This window comes from Eumetopias jubatus, unplaced genomic scaffold (assembly GCF_037043125.1).
Source record: "Eumetopias jubatus isolate StellerSeaLion01/CBP00866 unplaced genomic scaffold, mEumJub1_p1.0 scaffold_8, whole genome shotgun sequence".
NCBI classification, from domain to species: domain Eukaryota; kingdom Metazoa; phylum Chordata; class Mammalia; order Carnivora; family Otariidae; genus Eumetopias; species Eumetopias jubatus.
The window spans coordinates 133,031,378-133,051,599 of NW_028274814.1; the positions used below are offsets into that span (position 1 = coordinate 133,031,378).

Below are 20,222 nucleotides of genomic sequence, written 5' to 3' on the forward strand. Positions count from 1 at the left end.
TAGCATTCGATTAGAGAGGCCCCCCCCCCGGCCCCGCCCCCGCTCCACCACCCTCACATCTGTTGGGAGCCCGTGTCCTGGGAGAGCCCCCCAACTCCAGGCTGCCCTTCCTGGACCCAGGGTCTCACAGCTGGAAAGGGTGGGGTTGGGGGGGGGGAGTTCTGCTGCCCCTCCTTCCCTGGTCCACCCTCACATACTCCTCTAGAGTCAACTTCCTAGGCTGGGAGGAACAACCAAAGGGGACCACCCCCGAATGGAAGCACTGAATTGACCCTGGACAATGAAGGATTAAGGAGGAAGGGGAGAGACTCAGGGATTTAGGAATCTTGCCAGCAGGGCACCCCAAACAAAAACGGGGTCCAGGCTGTCTTTGGTTTGGGAACTTGGGAAGAAGGGGTCTGGGAGAAGAATCACCCTATCCTCGCCTCAGCGGGATTCTGCTGACTTCCTCAGGACAAAGCAGAGTGGGGAGAGGGCCCTGGGAGAGGGCAGGCAGGGCCCCTCCCCCCAGTGCCCAACTCTGATGATGGGGGAAGGGTGGAGGGAGCCAGCCTTTTACTTTTGCTCCCCCGGTGCCCAGCCCCACCTGGCTTTTTCTCCCTTACAGGGCTGGAGCAGGGGAACAGCCCCCCCTCGAGGCCTGGGAAGCTATTTGGCCACAGTGCACATCTGTACAAACCAGGAGGCGAGAGCCCCTCCTCCTGGCGGCCACAGCCCCTGGCCAGGCAGGCAGGGGCTCATACACAGCCTGACCCACCATCCACTGCAGCCCCACTGCAGGAAGACATGGCAGAGGTCCCCCCCAGGAACACTAGGTCACTCCCAGCTGTGGCATTTAAGATGAATGGGGAGGGGACACAGAATGGAAGGAGGAAGGGTTTCAGGAGTTGAAGGCTGCCCTGAGAAGGTGGTGGGATGCTCCCTCCCTCTCTGGGAGAGCAGCAAAAGAGAGGAATGGGTAGGGTTGAAAAGTCACCTGAGTCAGAGAAAACAAGAGCCCCTCGGGGGAGGCAGGACAGGGCCCATGTGCCTCAGAGCCTGTGCTGACCCACGGCGTACCTGCGGCTGGCCAGGTAAAGCCAAAGAACCACAATGCATGCCTGGAGCCTCGGAGGCCATCCGGCCCTCTGCAGACAGCTGTGAGCAGACTGAGTCGGGAGAGATCCTGTCACATGACGTGCTGGGCAAGGCTGGTAAGCGTGGGGTGCCCGTGACAAGTTCTGAGGCACTGGGAGTCACCCCACAATTTACCAGGTCGGGGTTCTAAACAGGAGGTTTACAAGACCCACTGTGCGCATCTGCAGACACACTGCCCACAGTCACGGGGTCCCGGGGCCGGGTGTGCATGCCTGTGTGGCTGGGTGTGCACATGAGTGTTTTTCACAGGCCAGGTGATGTGGGCGGGGGGGGGGGCTCCCAGTGGAAGGGGCTCAGCTGGCAGCCACACCCAGGGAAGGGTATGGGATGCACCCCAACAACCGCAAAGCCTTCCTCCTGGCCCCTCGTCTTGACCCGGTCATTTTTGGTCAAAGCCAGCCTCTATGTCCCACCGCAAAGCTGGAGTGGAAAGTTAAAAATAAAGACCCCCCCCCACCCCCAAAAAAGGAAAAGGGAAACTAACCAGAAACGAGGGAGTGGGGGGCTCAAGGGAGAGGGTTTGGGCCCTCCCATTCTCCTTTGGTTCCTGGGACCAGCTGCTGCGTCTCTAGAGAAGAATGATGATGGAGGCGTCCAGGGATGGGTGGCCCTGTCTCCATCCTGGCCCAGAGATGACCCCCTCCTGGGCAGGGCGATGCCAGGCCGCCCCAGCCCCAGCCCCCAAAACAGACCACCGAGCCTTTCTGTAAACATCAGGCGCAGAGAAACGGGCGAGGTGGCGGGAAGGTGTCGGGATCTTGCCCCCTGCTCCTGTTCCATATTTTTTTAAATAAAATAATTACCCCGCCCCCAACCCCTCCCCATCTCTGGAAGTCCCCACCCCAAGCCCAAAAGCAAACAGTTTACGAAGAGTAAAAATGGTGACTCAGAACTTCCCGCCGCGGTCCCGGAAGAAACCTTCAGCCGCCTGGGCCTCGCGGAAGGTGACGGTGACAGAGTTGGCGGTGATATCGGTCACTGTCACTTCACTTGGGGGGAGCACGGGTGTCCAAGGAGGGGGCCCCTCGGCCAGGTCTGCATCTGCGGCAGGCATGGGAGAAAGACAGAAAGACGGAGAGGTGAGCACGGCCTTGACAACACCATAGGGAAGGGGGGCGGGGGCATCCAGAACTCCGCCCGCCTAGCACCGGCTCCAGCCCCAGGCCTAGCTCGAGGCTGGACACCCGGGAGGAGTGTCTTCCCTGCCTGGACCACCCCCCCCACAGCGGGACCACAGGAAGAGCTGGGGTGGTGCCAGGGCCCCCGCGGGCTGTGTGGCCTCAAGAGCACCCTGGGCCCTCTCTGGGCACTGTAGCAATTGGACATGACGACTCAAGGGGACTCTCCAGCTCTCAGGGGCTCTGGGACGGGGCCGAGGGGCCACCTTACCCTCCTCCTCGGGGGGCTGCTCAGCGGGCTCCCACTCGCTGGCCGCGGGCAGGACGTCCGGGGCTGCTGGCTCCTGCAGGAAGAGCTCCCGTGGATGGCTGTGACTCTCCAGGTCGGGCCCGCGGGGCGGGAACTTCTTGCGTGAGAGCCGCAGGTACTTGTGGGCCTTGCGCGGCTTGCGGAGCGGGAAGGGCAGGGCGGGCACCAAGGGGCCCTTGTCCACCAGCTCGGGCGCCCCTGCCTTGACCACCCCCTCAGGGCTCCCGCTGCCGAGTGGGCACGTCAGGGAGAAGCAGAGCTTCTCCTTGCCCTTGGCCTTGTGGGAGCTCCGCAGGTCCATGCTGTACAGCCGCTGCGGGGGCAAGCCAGGGCACGGCGGGTCAGCCCTGCCCTCCCGGCCGCTGCCGCGCCTTTGCTCATGCTGTTCCTCCCGCCTGGAGTGCCTTTCTCTGTGCTGCATGGCCCAGAGCCAGCCATTACCCCAGCCCCCACCCCAGCCCAGAATGCCACCCCTGACCAGCCCCAGCCCCAGCCTGGTGCCACCTCATCTCTCCGGGGTGGGGAGGTGCAGGTGGCTCAGGGACAGGGGCTGCACAGCAGAGGAGCATCCAAGAGTACGGACTGAAAATTGACCAAGAAAAAGCAAATCTGGATCTATGAAGCAGATAAACTAAGGAGTTATTCTTCCATCACGGGGAAGGAATTTTTGCCTACTAAAGGACCCCCAAGGCTGAAACAGCCAGCAGGCCAAGGAGATGGTGTGAGGCGGATGCCCTAAGATTCTTGGGGTACTCCTCCGCTCAGAGCTGCGGGCCCAGCCCTCTGCAGATGCCACATGGCACTCTTGTTAGGATGGGGCTGGAGGGCACGTGTTCCACCACTTAAGGGCTGGAGTTTTGTACTCTAGGGATTTGTTTTATTGACTTTGGCCAAGATGTGTAAAGATCCAAGAAAGATCCTTGGTGCTAAGGTGTTGGGAGGGCCTGGATCCCTCCGGGACAGTACCTTCTGCTGCCACATGTCACCAGAGGCCAAGAGCCCCCAGGAAGAGAATGAGGCCATGAGATGGGGCCTGTAGGTCAAACATCCCCCAGCTGGGAGCAGAAATCGCACACACAGGCTCCGTTCTCCCGTCCTGCCCACTAATGCCCGTCACTCGGCCGGGGACACAGGCTGTTATGGGACAGGAGGAGGGCTGGCCAGGGAGAGGTCGGGGCAGGACTACCATGTCTGGAAGGCTTATCCTATTGCAGCCCAATCAAAACCTGCTCCTTCAGCCTGGCGCAGCGGCCATCACGAGCCCAGGAAACTTCAACACTGCGATGCGCTTGGTCTTGGCCCTTCTCCACCTCACCAAGGGAGGACCGCAGCTACTAACAGGCACCCAGGAGCCCCCAGGCTCAGACCTAGGTTTGAATCCAGCTATGTCACCCCGGGGAGACTCCTGGCCTCCTAAAGCCTCAGTTTCTTCATCTGAGGAATGAAGGAATCACCATCTGTGATGGTGCAGAAATAGCAGTGGCCGGCCTCTGAGACTGCCCCAGCAAGGCCCGCCTCAAGCAATTCACACCCAGGTCCCCTCGGGCCCCGGGTGCTGTGGTGTGGGACTTGCAAGGCTAGCTCATTAAAGACACTGTGCTCCTCCCTTGCTCTCGCTCTTGGATCACTGGCTCTGGGGGAAGCTAGTGGCCATACTGTGAGGCCACCCAGGAGGCCTCGGAGAGGTCCACATGGAAAGTACCAGGCCTCCTGTCAACAACCAGGGCTGACTTGTGGGCACGTTGAGTAGCCACCTTGGAAGCAGACAGCCCCGCCCCAGTAAAACACCCAGATGAGTGGGCGCCGGTTGATATCACGACTGTAACGTGAACTAGAATCACTAAACCAGCTACAGGACTCCTGAATTCCTGACCCACCCGACTGTGATATGCTAAGTGTTTACTGCTCTAAGTTGCTAAGTTCGGGGAAGACGTCCGACAGACAGATACTACCTTCCCTCCTGGGACCCAATTCATGCCAAACCCCAAGGAAAATGCCCACTGCGTGAAGGGAAACCCATCTTTTCTGTCCAAAGCTTCAGGTGATCTATACTCAAGGGTGGGCAGGAGACTGGCCATGGCTCACACTGTGTAGACCGAGAAGCCCTATCGTTTGGCTTCGAACACCTGGGTGAAACTTATTCCATTAAGGAGAGCAGGTATGCTTATCATCCCAATTTTACAGATGAGAAAATTCAAGCTCAGAGAGGCAAAGAGACTTGCCTCATACCACATCATTTCAAACTCCACCCGCTTCCCAAGCAAAGCAGTGAAGTCAGCAAAGTGGCCCCAGGACCTGGGTAACTTGGGGTGTTCTGGAGTCTAGATGCCCACCTCTGGCAGAGGCCTGGAAAAGGGGGTCCCGTAGGTTTCTCCTTTCTCAAAAAGGCCACATTCCTAGGGCATCCCAAGACAACAGTTCCAGAACTCTGAGTCTCCCTTTCTTGGGTTCTAAAACTCTAGGCTCCCACGTTTCCTCAATCCTAAAGTTTATGTTTCTGAGGTCCTACAAATATTACAATGTTTTGGGGACTTTGAGTCTTATAAAGGCTTATTTACAAGATTCTAAGCTTTCAAAATTTTAGGCTCCCATCAGCCATATACCCACCCTCCCCCAAACCCCACAGCACCTCCCCCCCCCAAGGCTGTCTTCCTTCCCCACCCTCCCCCTGTGGAGACTTACCCACTAAGGGCTCCCACCCCACAGCGCCCTGGGCAGAGCAAGGACGATAGGTGGTTCAGCTCCACTAGCTGGTGCAAATGCACAGGGTGGGGGAGACTGGTGGGAGGAGCAGGGGCACCTGTGGACGAGCACCAAGGCTGGCGGGGTTACCTGCAGCAGAAGCCGCTTGGGTTTCGGGCCTCTCTTCCTATACCCCGATGCTCGGTCTCTCTCCTCCCTGGGGTGCAAAGCAGATGGCAGAAGAAAAGCAAACACTGGTGACATTTAAGGGAAAGTAAAGCATCCGCTCCACCTCACACTCTGCTGTCTATGGGCAAAGGGGCACCCGCCACAGGCCACCCCCCAATCCTAGGGTATGGACTCCTCCCCATTGCTCTCTTTACACCATAACAGTGGGGCCCCATGTTCAAATCCCAGGACCTCGGTCTTCCCATCTGGCCAAACTGGGGGGGCGGGTACAGCCACTGGTCCTAATCACTGAGGTGGGACTTGGGTGATGTCTCCAAAAGTATGTGGGTGTTTACTGGGCTCCAGAGTCACACCGGAGCTCTGCTCTCCATGCCACTGGGTACAGCCTCCAAAGCAATGCAGATCTGGCTTCCACTCTCGGGAGAGTGGTACAGAAACCTGTCAATCAAATCTGCCTCCAGGGTCCCAGGGGAGCTGGTGAAACTGGGAATGGTCCTCTTGTAAGTGAAGCTCTGCCCAGGTTTTTCCCCATTTGGGACCTGCATGACCCTGGTGGAGAGGACAGGCTCTTGCCTGTATCATCCGGTTCGGGAAAGGGAGAGAAACTCGCCTGCACTGAGTCCCTAGTAGGTGCCAGACTCTCTGCGGGGTGCCCTCCCCACATCCCAGACACACAGGCACTACCCGAGGATGCATACAAAGCCACACACGACACACACGACACAACACAACAGAGACTCCGACAGCAGTGCCGGGAGTGGCGGAAAACGTCAGAGCCATATTCCTTCTGCCGATTTCACTTCATCCCACCCCACTTTCTGCGGCCCCTGCTGCAGAGGCCACGTCGGCAGCAGCGAGAATGTGGAGGCCGGGAGCGCACCCTCCCTCCCCACACAGGCTGTGTGACCCCAGGCAGTCTCTCCATCTGAGCTGGGGGAAAGCAGCCCCAGCCCCAGGAAGCCCCTTCCACCACTTGTCCTCCACCCTCCTCAGGGCAGCACCGCCCTCGGGGCGTATTGGGCCCTCCCTCCCTCCCTCCCTCCCTGGGGAGTCGGCCTGCTGTGGGGCCCAGGAGCCAGCATTTGATCACACTGTGACACCCGCCACTTGGCCTGCCGGGATAGACCTGCCAGCCTTTGAGGGTGAGATTCTTCTCACAGAAGCCGGTGCTGGGCCCCAGGACACCCTGTTCCAGGCCCAGCTCTACCCTGACCCACGGGAGACCTTGGCCGGTCGCTTCTCCTCTGGACCTCAGTGTCCTCGTCTGGGGCAAGAGAGTCCCTTCTCCCCTGGCCACCAGGGCTCTCGGGAGGAACAAGAGAGGTCCCTGGGATTTATCGAAATGGAGGGTAGACAAGCTAAAATACTAAAGGGGGGCAGGGGGGAGAGGGAAGAGAAAGGAGAGAGAAAGAGGAAGTAGACGGGGGGAGAGGGAAAGGCTGTAGGGGAAAGAATAACGACGGTAGTGTGTTTCTGATATTTATATGATCATCACACACTGGACACTCTGCACAAGGCAACCCTCTATCTAACCCGCACGGCCACCCTGTGAGGGAGCCATGGTTACTCTCCTCACCTTATAGCCATGGAAACTGAGGCACAGAGAGGTTAAGTCACTTGCCCAATGCCAAAATTCTGACGTCGGCCGCTGAGCTCTGGGCTCCAGGCCTAGTGAGGGTCAGGCCCAGGGTCCAGTCAGGGCCAGCAGGGCAGGCCATGAACCCAGGCCACATGATCCTGGTTTCCAATCTGCAGCGTGTGTGCATGTGTGTGCGCGTGCGTGCGTGTGTGCGTGTAAAGGGGGAGGGATCCATTCTATCCAGTCCTCACCACCCAGGTGGATCCTGCCCATCAACATCCAGGACCGCAGGGCAGTGGCACCCTGGAGTCGCACCCTCTCAGCGTCTCCCTGCAGGCGGGACTCCGCAGAAGAGCCCCCTTGCCAGACTCCTTCTGAATCTCTTTAAAACTCTGCAAGGCAGGTGTTAAGTGGACATCATCCCTCTTTTACCTCCTCTTCACCAAGACTGAGAGAGAAGAAGTAGGCCAAAAGACACGCAGTGGGCCTGTAAAAGTCTCCAAGCTCTTCTTTTGTTCCTTAACTATTGACTTTTCTGACTCATTCAAAATAAGATCCAAATACTCCACCAGGACTTATGTGGCACTGCCAGAGCTGTGTTCCCCCTTCCTTCAGCCGCCCTACTCCTGCCTCATCTCCCCCACCTCACCCAGCTCACACCACTCCAGCTGGCCACACTCAGAGCCATGCTTGCCTCCATGCTGTTCCTTAAACACTGGCTCTCACCCCAGGGCCTTTGCACTGTTCTCTTTACCCGGGATGTCCTCCTCGAAAATACCTGCTGGGCTCATTCCCTCACGTAATCCAGGTATAAACCTGGATTTGGGTCAAACACCCCCACCCAGCCACCCCACTGATCCTTGCACCCCCACCCACCCCCTCTCCCTGCCCCCAACCCTGTCTTTGCAATAGTTATGACCATCTGATATCATATACATTTATTGGTGTTTTTTTTTATTGTGTGTCTCTGCACTGGAATTCAAGCCCCGTGAGAATAGGGATGTTCACTGGTTTTGCTCCTTGCTGTGTCCCCAGCATCTGGAACAGTATCTGATACATGGCAGAACCTCAATAAAGACTTGTTGAACAAGCAAACGAATGACCCTTAGTTACCATCAGGGAGATAATTCACACACGTGCTCCCACACTTACTGGTCTACAAAGTGCTTTCACACACCTTGCTCCGCATGAGAGCCCCGTAAGCCCACTTCACAGATGGGGAGGGAGAAGGCCTTGCCCACCACCACACAGCTGGCAAGTGGCAGAGCCAGGACTCTAATTCAGGACTTGGACACCTGCCTGACACTCTCCTCACTGCAGTCCAGGACACTCCACAGGATTCTCCCAAGCACCACAATCCTTTTAGATCAAGGCCCCACCAAGCGCCCAGGAGCCAGAGAAAAGCTGTGGGACAGGGACACCCTGATTTTTAAAGGAAAGAACAGGGGAAAGTTTTCCTTGCAATGGGCAGCAGGACACTTCCTGGGGAGAACCAATGGGAAGGGGGCAAGGAAGGGCAGGGGAAGGGCATCTGACTGGGAGTCGGGAGGCCTGAGTTAGGTGGCTTCCCAGCTGTGAGGTCCCCCTGACAAGCTACTTAGCTCCCAGAGCCTTAGCTTCCTCATCCGTCAGATGAGACTCTCATCCCCGTCTCAGGAGGTTACCGCAAAGGGCCAAATGGAAATGATTTTGTGCCAAGATCCCACCCTGTACAGTGGGCAGGATGGGAAGAGGCAGAAGGATTGGGGCTGCCTGCTGGCAGGGAGGTCGGTAAAGCTGGGGGTCCTACAGCAAACGGGGATGTTTAGACTCAAAAGGCTCCCACATCAGGAGAAACAACATTTTGTCAAAGGCTCTCCCCTGAGAGCCTGCACCCTCTCTGCCCATCAGAGGAGCTGCCAATCACTAACCAGCCTTCGGAATCAGAGCAGAGCATTGGCAAATAAGGGAGACTGAGGCCCGGGGGAGCTTTGTCCAGGGCCACTGAGCTGGGAGGTGGCCAAGTGGGACGGACCAGAACTCAGACATCCTTGCTCCAAAGCCACAGTCCCTCCCCAGGCCTTTCTCAAGCTTCACCAGACTCTCCTTCTCTTGGTGAGAGTCTCTGGGGAGAATTTCTCTCTGAATCTGTCGCCAAGACCATGACCGCCCATTATGGACTTTGCTGCCCCTCACACAGGGTATCTCTGTAAAGCATTTTTATACCCTTCACAGCAATTGAAAGCCCTACCTTTGGGGGAATCAGAGCCAGTGTTATTAGGGATGGCCCATTTTACAGCAGAGAGACTGAGGCCTGGGGAGGTTAGAGAAGTGGCAGACATCACTCAGCAATAGGAAAGGGCACCAGGTCCCTCAGCTGCCCTGGGACCTGATGCCCACCCCCTTCTCCCAGTTGCAGACTAGACCCCCGCCACCCCCATGCCCCTGCCCCTCATTCAGAGACAAGCCTGCAGCAGGCTCCTTATGAAACCTCAAAGCCTGCCTTATGCCCAGCCCCAGTGGCAGCCTGAGGCCCCCTTACTTCTCCTCATAGGCCATGACCAGGCGGGGGTCCAGGATGTGCTCTTCCGGCTCCCACGTGCTGTACCTGGGGAGAGAAACAGGAGGTCAGAAGCTGCCCTGCTCCCCACCGGCATTCCCCGACGCTACATCTGCTCCACTGGGGCCTGCCCTCTGCAGGCTCTTGCCCCCTTCCTGGTCCAGCATAACTGTCACCTACTCCCAGAAGCTGTCCTGGGCTGCCCAGGCCAGGTCAGGCAGCTCCGACGACACCAGAACTCCCCTCATTCTGAGCAACGATCACTGATCACACCACCCTACAAATAACCGCGTCCAACACCCAGTTAGACCTCATGCTCAGAAGCACAGGGCACTGCTCCCAGGACTCCCTTCTCCTGAGAGGCCTGAGCATGTGGCCAAGGGCAGCGGCTCTGGTGCCAGACTGCCTGGGTTCAGATCCCAGCTCTGCCCTTGCTAGCTGTCCAACCTTGAAGGATTTACTCAACGTCCCTGTGCCTCCATTTCTCTATCAGTAAAGAACTCTTGTGCTGTTCATCTAAGTGCCCAGTGCAGTGCCCAGTGCTTACGGCTGCTGCCCCCCCACCCCCACCCCGCACAGGCCTCCTCTGCCTGGGCTGAGCTGCTCCCTCCCTCCTTGGCACACTTCTGTACATTCACAGCAGGGCCTGGCACGCAGCAGGAACTGGGTAGATGGCTATCGGTATTTCCAGCGGGGACCTTCCACCACCCCCAGACCACAGAGCATCCCCTGGTGGGCCAGACTTGGGAGTGACAGCTCAGCGGTTCCACAGCTCAAGCCATCTTTGTTCCACCTGCACTGCTATTTACTTAACACCTGCCTTTAAAGCAGCTCACTTTTTTTGTTTAATAATTTTATTTTAAAAACAAACTTTAGGGGCGCCTGGCTGGCTCAGTCAGAGGAGCTATGTGACTCTTGGTCTTGGGTCGTGCGTTTGAGCCCCACAGTGGGTGTAGAGATTACTAAAAAAAAAAAAAAAACAAAACCTTTATGACTTCCATAAACGGAAACACTAGTGTCACTCACCATAAACAGATGATAATGAATAAAAAATGAAAAGTTTTAAAACACATACCTGAATGTGTCTGTACATACATGTTTTCAAACATACAACATATGTACAAACATATAGACACACATATATGTTCACGTGCATACACGTATATGTACAAACCACACCAAAGCAACGGACTGTGATTCTGGCCCAGGCTGCGCGCAGCTCTGCTGGACAAGAAGGGAGGTGAGCAGGTTTTAGGCAGGTGTCAGGAGGCAGAGAGAGGCCGGTTGGAGCTCCTGCTCCTGCTCTCTCTGGACCAGCCAAACTAAACCGTCCTGGGACACTGACAGCTACCAGTAGTCCAATCCAGATTCCAACAACAGAATCCTTTCCTCCTTCCTTCCACTGACATTTCTGCACACCTACTCTGTGTCGGGCTCTGTGGACTCCGCAACAAAGGTCCAAGCCCTGAGGACCTCACAGTCCCTACCCAACCACCCCACGCGCAGCCTGATCAGGCATAGTCACACCTCCCTGGCACCGGCTGTTCTCTCCACCTGAGGGCCAGTCCCTCCCTGACCTCCTCCCCATCCTTCAGGAGCCAGGCCCTTGTGGTTTCCCCTGACCTCCTCCTCAAGCTGTCTCACTCCCCTCAGAACGCACCCTCCCCTCTGCTGCTCTCCACAGCCTGGTGCACTTGGCACCTGCCAAAATTACTGATGAATCCAGCTGGCATCCTGGCCGGCAGGCTATATAAGCCCCCACCCCAGGGTGCCCAGCCCCAGACCCTAGGTGCTCTGGGAATGGCTATAGAAGCCACTGCAGAGTTTTGCTCACCCTGAAGAAATGCTAAAAGTGAAACTGGGGCTTTTTGATAGTTTGCATAAAGCCCAAAGTACAAGAACCAGAAACTGGCAGAGACTCCAAAACTTCCTCCTCCAAAACAAAGGTTAAATTTCCTCAGCTGTTAACTAGTTACAAGAAAGGAGGAATTTTGTGTTCCTCCCGTGTCCTCTGCCTTGCCCTCTCTCCTCTAGCTGTTAAGATGTCTCTACAGTGTTCTAGGCTTCTCTGTCCTACCCACTTCCCCACTGCCTTGCCCATTTTTTGTTGATGTGGGTGCTGTGTGGTTCCCGGCAAGTCCCTAACCTTCTCTGGACCTCAATTTCCTCATCTTAAGAATCACCACCACCACCATCATGGTACGAGCACAACTCACTGCCAGGGACTCATCTATTCCTCATAAAACCACCATGGGGGTAGGTTACCCTATTTAAAGACGAAGAAACGGGAGGCACAGAGAGTAAGCATCTTGCCAAGGTTGTCGAGACAGTAAGCGGCTAGTCTGTGGTTGGAACTGTTGAATCTCGGCTACCCTCTACCTCGGGGTCTCTCACTTGTCACTACATTTGTCTCCCCACCGGTCTGTGATGTCGATAGTGCCCGACTGACCACGTCCTGTGTTTGACCGGGGCTTTGCACACAGGGGGTGCACAGAAAGGCTCAGTGGATTCAGCGGGGATGGTTACTGGCTGGGGCAGCTGGAGGTGTATAACAGTGGGACAGGGTCAGACTAAGTAAGCAGCAGGAGGCCTGGTCCGGCTCCATGCTGCGGGGGAGAAAGCCTGGGGGTCTGCACTAGCGTCTCCCTCTCCGGACACCCCCGCCCCCTAAAGTGGAGGCCATTAGCCCTGCTCCGCCATGTGAGGAGCCGGGGCCACGCGAGGGCAAAGGCGCTTTGGGAAGAGCTAGGCGCAGGCAGGACCGGGTCGCACAGCCGGCGGGCGGCAGGGCGGGGTGGAGCGAGCAGAGGGACCCGCGCGGGCAGGCCGGGAACCTAGCGCTCCGTGGGGGGCGGAGAGCCCCACTTTGCCCCGCCCTGCCCCCTGCAGCGCAGCCGCCGCGCGCGCGCGCGCGCGCGCGCACGGAGGTGGGCGCGCCCCGGATTACCAGGCCAGCCAATAGGGAGCGGGGGCGGGACGGCGCGCGCCAGCCCCGAGGTAAACACGGCCACGTGACCGGCCGCCCCGCCCCCGAGCCCGGGTAAACAGGCTCACGGCCGCCCCGCCTGAGCCGCGCTGCGCAGGCTCCCGCCGTGCAGGGGGCGGGGCCCCCCAAAGCCAGGCCCGCCCCAGTCCCCCCCTCCAATTTAAAGTCCCCCCAAATGAGAAGCAGCGTGGCGCGCTTAGGTCGGAGACTGAGGGGCGCGGCGGTGCGCAGGTTCGTCCGCCGCTGGGGCCTCCGTTTACTCATCCGTGAAGTGGGACTACCAAGAGGTCCCTGAATTGGGGGCTTAATGTGACGATTAGATGTGCTAAGCCATATGAAGCACTTAGCTCAGTGTGATACATAGTAAAAGCAAATACACGTTAATTAAATCGATTCCAATAGAGTGTGAACACCTGCCAGGCCAGAACCCTGGACTCTGCTGTTGGTGCCCAAAACCCAGCGTTGGAAGAGGAAGGCAGGCCTCCTCTGTCCCTGGCTAGGAAACTTTTGTCTCAGGCAGCCTTCCCCAGGGTCCTGTGAGGCTAGGGTCTCATTTGACAGGTGGAGAAATGGAGGTGCAGAGGTTGAGGGCTTTGTAAATCTACAGAACTAGGGTTCAAAGGCAGCCTGGTCTGGCTCCAAAGCCTGAGCACTTCCTACTGAATGGCCAAGAGAGGAAGAGGCAAAAGATCCTCAGTCACCTTTGGCAGAACTGATTGTGTATCACAGGGACTAGGCCCCAAGCCCTGGGATCAGGTAAACCATAGTTCAAATCATCCCAGCTGTATCTGACCCTGAGCACAGACTCCTCTGCTGGGGATTTCTGTGTGCCCATCTGCAAAATGGGTTGCTATGAGGCAATTAAAAATGGGCCAATGCCTGACTCATACAAGGTGCTTACCGATGAGCAGCCTGGTTATTGCTGCGCCCACCGACAATATCATTACCAAATCTCCATAGAGGCAGTCCTCCCTAAAAGATGGGGTAGTATTCACAAGTGGGAAAAGAAGGAAAGAATGCATTTCCAAAGGGGGAACAGCAGTCCTGGGCAGGCTGAAATCAGTGGGGTATCTGAGGGTCTCTGTGGGTCAGAGAGGCTGGAACTGATGATTTAACATCCTCTGCCCTGTGCCCCCAGCCCCTCCCTGGGCAATTTGCTGTACCTTCCAGAACAAACAAGATAGCTCCTCTGCCCCATCTGCTGGGGAAGAAGGGCAGTCATTTGTCTGCAGCTGGGGAGAGAAAATGGACAAAGCATGTAATGGTCTAACAGGGGCCTGGCACAGAGTGAGTGTGTATCTAAATTATGCTTTCTGTTATTAATATAAGCCTCCTGGACCAGGGCAAAGAAGGTGCTGCTGAGCAGGAAAATCTGACTTTTCTCCCCACCAAGGCTGGCACTACCCTAGCCAAGGCTCCCAGACCTGCAAGCAACAGCCTACCCAACTCCCCACTCCCACCCTCTTTCCCAGCCTCTTCTCCAAGCAAGGGCCCCCGAGGAGGGGAGACTAAAGCCCAAGTGGATTACAAAGGAGCCCGCGTTCTCCTGCTTCTCCCCCTGACTGAACCTGTTTTCCCCCAAGTGAAGTGGGGTGATGCAGTGGGTAGCAGGAAATAGGTAACACACCGCATGGGGTTGGAAGTTATATTCTTGTCATGCTCTCCCCTCTTTGGGCCTCAGTTTACCCCTCTGAGGACTGATCTAAACCATTTATAAGGCTACTTTGAACTCCTATGAGGAATGGAATCTCCCAGACCCCTTTCCTGGCTGCAGGGAGATCTAGAAGCTGAGCTATCTAACTTCGTATTAACAGCAAACATTTCCTAAGTGCCTGGTCATCTGAGAATGCACCAGGTACTTCACCTCCATCACCTAATCCTCACAACAATATTGTGACAAAGGCTTCATTATTCTGATTTGTAAATCAGGAAGCAGAGGGCCCACCACGTTGCAGACCTCGACAGCTGTGAGCCTGGCCAGGAACCCAGGACCAAAGTGCAGGGGAGCCAGGGGTGCCCCAGGTCATCTGGTCAAACCGGGCTCCCAGAACCCCTCTGGGGAGCCACAAGAGGCAGTCATTAGGGCCCACCTGGTGGTCTCAGCATGTGACGAAACAAGTGGCAGCAGGGCCAGGGGCTCAGGCCAGCAGAAACATGAGGGGCTGCTCTTGGAGTGCTAGGCCCTTCTCTCCTGGCTGAAGCCCTGCTAGGTAGACATATCCATTTGGGATTAAAGTGGAAGAAGGAAGTTTTCATTGATAAGTACCTCTGTTTAAAGAAGGAAATCTTTCAAAAGATGGAGTCTACAGACGAGGAAAAAGCGCCAACAGTGCCTTAAAGGCCAACAGGCTGGTGACTACACACCAATGCAATGCCTTCCGGTGCAGAAGCTAAGGGGGAGCGTGCACCCAGGGAGTCAGTGCTCCTGCTGTCCACCCTAGGCATCTTCCTTTTCTAGCTCTGCCTCAACTCTTACTGCTCCTTTACCCAGGCTGGAAGGCCATGTCTCATCCGCTGTGAGGAGGAGAGGATCCTCCTCCAGTTCCAGGGTGTTGGGGGAAGGGCAGCAGGCGCAGCAGGAGTAGACCAGTGCATTCTCTAGTTGGCCAGTTCCCAACCCCAACCTCAGGATGCCTGCAGGTCGCCCTGAACACATGCACTCAGGCCTTGCACCCCAAAGATGAAGGAGCGTCAGAGAGGAGAGCAGGGCCTGCCCTGTAGAGTCTATTTTGCAGAGCGGGAAGCTGAGGCAACATAGGCTGTATTTCCCTCTGCTGTGTCTCTCTACCGGGCCCCCAAGATGCTCCCAGAATCCAATACCAGGTCAGCCCTCAACATAAACACGGCAGAAAGCCCCTGGCACAGACAGCAGACGCTCTGGGCAGCGGGGGTTTCCAGGAGTCAGTCCCTAGCAGGCAGGGCAGGGAGGCAGGGCACCCACAAACCAATGAAGAGGCCCCACGACTTGCTCATTCCCTCCCACTACCATCCTCCTGTTGGGAGGTGATTGGTTAGTAGGAAGGTTCCTGATTGGACCTCAGCAGGAGAGGTGGAGCCACTGGGAGAGGTCCTAGACCCAGCAATCTGCCCCCCATTTCTGAGATGGAGGAGGCACAGAGGAGATACCCGAAACTGGGGAGGCCAGTTTCAAGTCCCACCACTTGCTGTGTGACCTAAGGCAAGATGCTTACCTTCTCTGAGCATGTTTTCTCATCTTTAGAGATCACCATTCTACCTGCTTTACAAGGCTGTACGGAAACCTCCTTGGTAGACTGGAGAATGCTGCCCAAAGGCAAAGTGGGCTCAGGCTCTGGCCCTAGCTCTATGGCACTGAGGACTCATGCCCCACTGGCTAGACTCGTCTTATCCCGCCCCACAAACCCCCATTCAGCACTGTATTTGCTCTACCTCCACCCAGTAGCCATCTCTGAAGCCAAGATGCTGGGCCTTCACCTCCCAGGTGCCAGGAAAAGCCAGAAGAGGGGAGGGGAGGCTCCAACCAGAAGATGAAGCCTCACCCAGAGGGGAGCAGGAGAGAAGAGAAGTTGGGGCCCACCCTGACTCTCATGTCCTTCTAGCCCCTGAGCTGGCAGAGGGGAAACCGAGGCCCAGAGAAGAGGATGATTTAATCAAGGTTCAAATGCCAATTACTAAAGCGGCTGGAGCTCAAAGCTAGGTGGGAGCGAGGCAAAAGGCGAATGGAAGGGTGGACAGGCAGGCAGACACACACACACAAAGGAGCCTTACTTTGGAGGCCATCCTTTCCACTTCACCAGATATTCGACTTTACCCTGGGAAGAAAGAGAAGCAGACACGGTGTGAGATACACAGGGCCCCGACTACCCCTCACAGGACAGTAAGGCCCGATACTTTCTGCTGACTGATGCTCCCGCACGACATACACAATCCAGGGACACTCCCCCCCAGCTCTGCACCAGATCCCCACCAACCCAGAGACACCCAAACTTTGGCTGCTGCATGACTCCCCAGGCTGTCCTTCCTGCAAAAGCACAGGAGAGCATCTGGCCCCAAACATTTCTGGGGCTCCTGTGGCAGAAGCTCAGAGCCCATGTCACACATGGGGAAACTAAGACCACATGGGGCATGTATCGCCAAAGATGCAGTCCCCAGAGTCCCAGTGCTAAGACCATAACTCCTAACTTTTTTGCAGAAGACTCTCCAAATCCTAGAAAATTCCTCACTGGCGTGTTTCCCATGGCACTAGCCCCACTACCCCCTCCCTGGGAGAGGCTGCCTCTGGCCCAGGGGTGACAGGCTGGTGACTTTAGGGCTCTTAACTCAAAAGACCCTGGCAGGACCCCAGAAAAGGCTAACAAAGTCTCCACCTTCAGAAGTGATGGTCACCCCTCCAGTAGTTAGAAAATACAGACTGACCCCTCCCTTCCTCACCGACAGGGGCCTGGCTTTCCAGTCCCACCCCATCCGCACTGGAACTTTAAGACCAAGATATGTCACCTCCTCAAAGAGGCCCGCCCTGACCAACCTTTCTGATGCCACCCCTCCCACCTTCCAGCTCTCCTTCTGCATAGCACACAGCCCCACTGGAAGGCATCTGTATGTATTCCTTGTTCGTTACATGTCTCTTCTGCCAGAATGGCAGCTCCATGAGGGAAGGGATGTATGCTTCCCTGGGCCTTAGGATGGTGCCTGGTACGTAACAGACCCTCAATAAATATATTTTGAGTGAATGGCTGAAGGAATGATGTCCCTCACTCTCTGGCACTACCGTGGAGAAGGAGGGTAACCACTGTAGCTGCTTCGGCTACTGTGCATGGAAAGCACTGGGCTTTGTGGAATAAATTAAAATCGAGGAAATCCTGGAGGAAGGGAGAAGGAGGAGGGGCAGCCCCAAGAGTTCAACCCCATCAGAGCAGGGGAAGAAAAGCCCATGGCCCACCTCGACCTTCACCCTTGGCTGAAGATGCCAGGACTGAGTTTTCTCTCTCCAAAGATGAGCTAGCAATTAGCTAACTTGAGCTCCTGCTCTGCCTCCATCTCTACCTTGCTGTGTGACCTTGACCAGGTCATTTCCTCTGCCTGGGTCTCAGTCTCTGCCTCTGTCAAACAGGAGGAGGTGACCTCTAAGACCCCTCCCAGCCCTGCCACTGGAGCCTCCCAAGGGGCTGCAGAGGGGGAGATAAGGGAAAAGGATGGTGGTGAGTGCCAGAAGGACTTTCCCCAAGGGTTTCCATCCCCCACCCCCGGTCTGAGGTGACCACTCTGCAAACAGGTGCACAGGAAGTGTGAACCGCCAAAGTCCAGCCCCGAGGCGCGTGTACCCGAACCCAGGGGAACAGATGCCTCCTTAAATTGCAGGGTATGTTTTGGAGGCGAAGGGAAGGGGGAGGAGCTTAGAGGATGCCCCAGCGCTGTAGGCGGCTTCACTGAGCTTAGCCGGGTGGGGCTGAGAGTTGGGGTGGGGAAGACAGAGAGGTGTGCGCTGCAAGACGGGGAGAAAGCCGGAGGTGGGGGTAGAAGGGATCCGAAAAGGTCGAAGTCCAGAGTTAGACCTCAGAGGCAGGAGGCTGAAGCTCCGCCTCCAACTTCAAAGGTCTCGGTACCGAGTCCGGAGTCCTGAGTTCGAGACCCAGCTCCGACGCTAACACACCAGTGAGCCTTTTCCTCAACTTGGGCCTCAATCTCCCCTTATTTAGAACGAGGGGAGGTTGAGGAAGGATGGCGTTCAGGATCCCTACGGTCTGACCCTAATCTCCAGCTCTGGCGGGCTCAGCTGCCCCCAGGATGCCGGGGCGACAACTTTTATTCTACTCGTTCTACAAGGTGGCAGGGGAAACTGAGGCACAGACTGGGGAGACGAGCCCAGCAGCACGGAGCTGCCTGGGCCCCCCGCCCCACTTTCCCCCTCACCGCCAGCGTGGAAGGGACGGTGCTGGGGACAACAGGGGACCCCACAGGGGTCCTGGGAGCCGCCCCCAGGCAGCCTCACCTTCCGCACGCGCTTCTTCCGGATGCTCTCCACCGCGAACACCTGCTCGCCGATGGCTGACAGCTCCATGCGGGGCGGCGGGCGAGCGGGCCCGGGGCCGGGCCGGGCCGGGCCGGGGGCGGAGCTGCGGGGCCGCGGCTGAGGCGCGCGATGCTCGGGCCGGCGGGGACCCCGTCACCCTCGCCCGGGCGCGCACGCGCACGCGCACGCGCGCACACCCCCTCGCGCTCCCTCACGCCGCCGACGTTCCATTTTTGAACCTGCGCAACGTTTTCCTCTGCGCGAGCAAGCGAGCGAGCGAGCGAGCGCGCGAGGAGGAGGCGGGGCGGGGGCTCGGCTCGCGCCCGGCAGGTCACGCCCCCCCTCCTGGGCCTCCCCCTCCCCGCCGGCTCCGCCCCGCCCTGCCCCGCCCCCGATGGAACCCCGCCCCGCCCCGCCCCGCCGCCAAGCTGTGGGCCGCGCGCCGCAGCTCCGCGGCGCCGGTCCGCGGGACTTATTTGGCGCGGGCGTCGCTTGGCGCCGGGGCGGAACGAGATCTTAATACCGACAGGCGTTTCTTTAAAACGCTCCCGGTGACTCTGGGAGGCCGGAAACGACACGCCCCGGTTGGGCCGATGAGAAACGGGCAGAGCGCGGAGGCCACGTGTCCCACCTCCCACAGAGGAGCGGGCGGGGCCGGCGCGCGGACCCCAGAGCGGCGGGAGGGCGGGGCCGGCCGAGACTTGCATCTCCGGACCGAGGCCTCTAGATCCGGGCTCCGGAGCGGCGTGGTTTGGCCAGCCCTGAGCAGGCGCCTGCATGTTCGTCCTTCCGTCGGTCCGTCCGTCCGTCGGTGGGCGACTGTGCGGAGGGCCCCGGCTAGGCAATAATTCGCGGCAGGTGTGGCCGGGGCGGGTTTTGCCGCCACGCACTTGGCGTTCGGCACATAGTAGTCCTTCCACTGTTTGTGGAATGAATGGATCTTGAGGCCCCAGACGGAGTCTGCCTCACCCACCCCATCCCCCTTCTGTTTTCGCTCCGGCGCCACCATTCCTCCCCGCCGGGAACCGCGCCCCTCGCGTTCCCACCGCCTACCTGCGTGGATTCCCAAGTCCTGCTTCCCTGACCCGCTTCCCTCCACACCCCTCGTCCTTTCCGCTGGACTGCAGCAACAACCTCCTCACTGAGCTGCCGCTCCCTCCGAGCCGTGTCCACACAGTGCCAGAGAGCGCTTTCTCCACTGCAGATCTGACTGGGTCACGCTAGTGCTTAAAAACCTCCCGTAGCTCCTAATTTCCCTCAGAATAATGTCCAAACGCCGTTGTCTGGAGCACAGAGAAAAGAAATGATAGATTTACACTTGATTTTTTATCAGAAGCAGCGGAAGTCAGCCAGAAGGCACTGGAATGATTTATCTAATGTCCAGGGAGAAACTAACCATCATGTTAGAATTACGTACCCAGTGCAAATTTGTTTCAAGAATTATGTGCCCAGTGGAAATATCTTTCCAGGAGGGGGAGAAATAATAACATTTACAAATACTAAGACTAAGCCTTTGCCACTAGCAGACCCTCCTTAAAGGAAATTCCAGCGGAAGAACTTCAGACAGGAGGAAGATGATCACAGACAGAAGTCTGATGCAATAGGGAATAAAGAACAATGAACATTGACAATATAAAACAGTAACAATGTCTTCTGGATAAAAATAGAATTAAAATGCACAAGAACAATAGCA

The 20,222-nt window shown here is 57.3% G+C and overlaps 1 protein-coding gene across 2 annotated transcripts; it reads right to left on the reverse strand.

Annotated features, from left to right (window-relative positions):
* Positions 1-1,962: 1,962 nt before the first annotated feature.
* Positions 1,963-18,778, reverse strand: CBX7 (chromobox 7). Of its 2 annotated transcripts, none has more exons than XM_028115446.2 (6): positions 18,509-18,778; positions 16,288-16,331; positions 9,537-9,602; positions 5,398-5,464; positions 2,527-2,599; positions 1,963-2,178 (listed from the first exon to the last, which is right to left on the reverse strand). In XM_028115446.2, exons 1-6 carry the CDS (start codon positions 18,575-18,577, stop codon positions 2,024-2,026), a joined length of 474 nt encoding a protein of 157 aa, XP_027971247.1. In that variant the 5' UTR covers positions 18,578-18,778; the 3' UTR covers positions 1,963-2,023. The 2 variants fall into 2 exon arrangements, with proteins under 2 accessions (XP_027971247.1, XP_027971246.1); XM_028115445.2 differs by having other exon boundaries at positions 2,527-2,878.
* Positions 18,779-20,222: the final 1,444 nt, after the last annotated feature.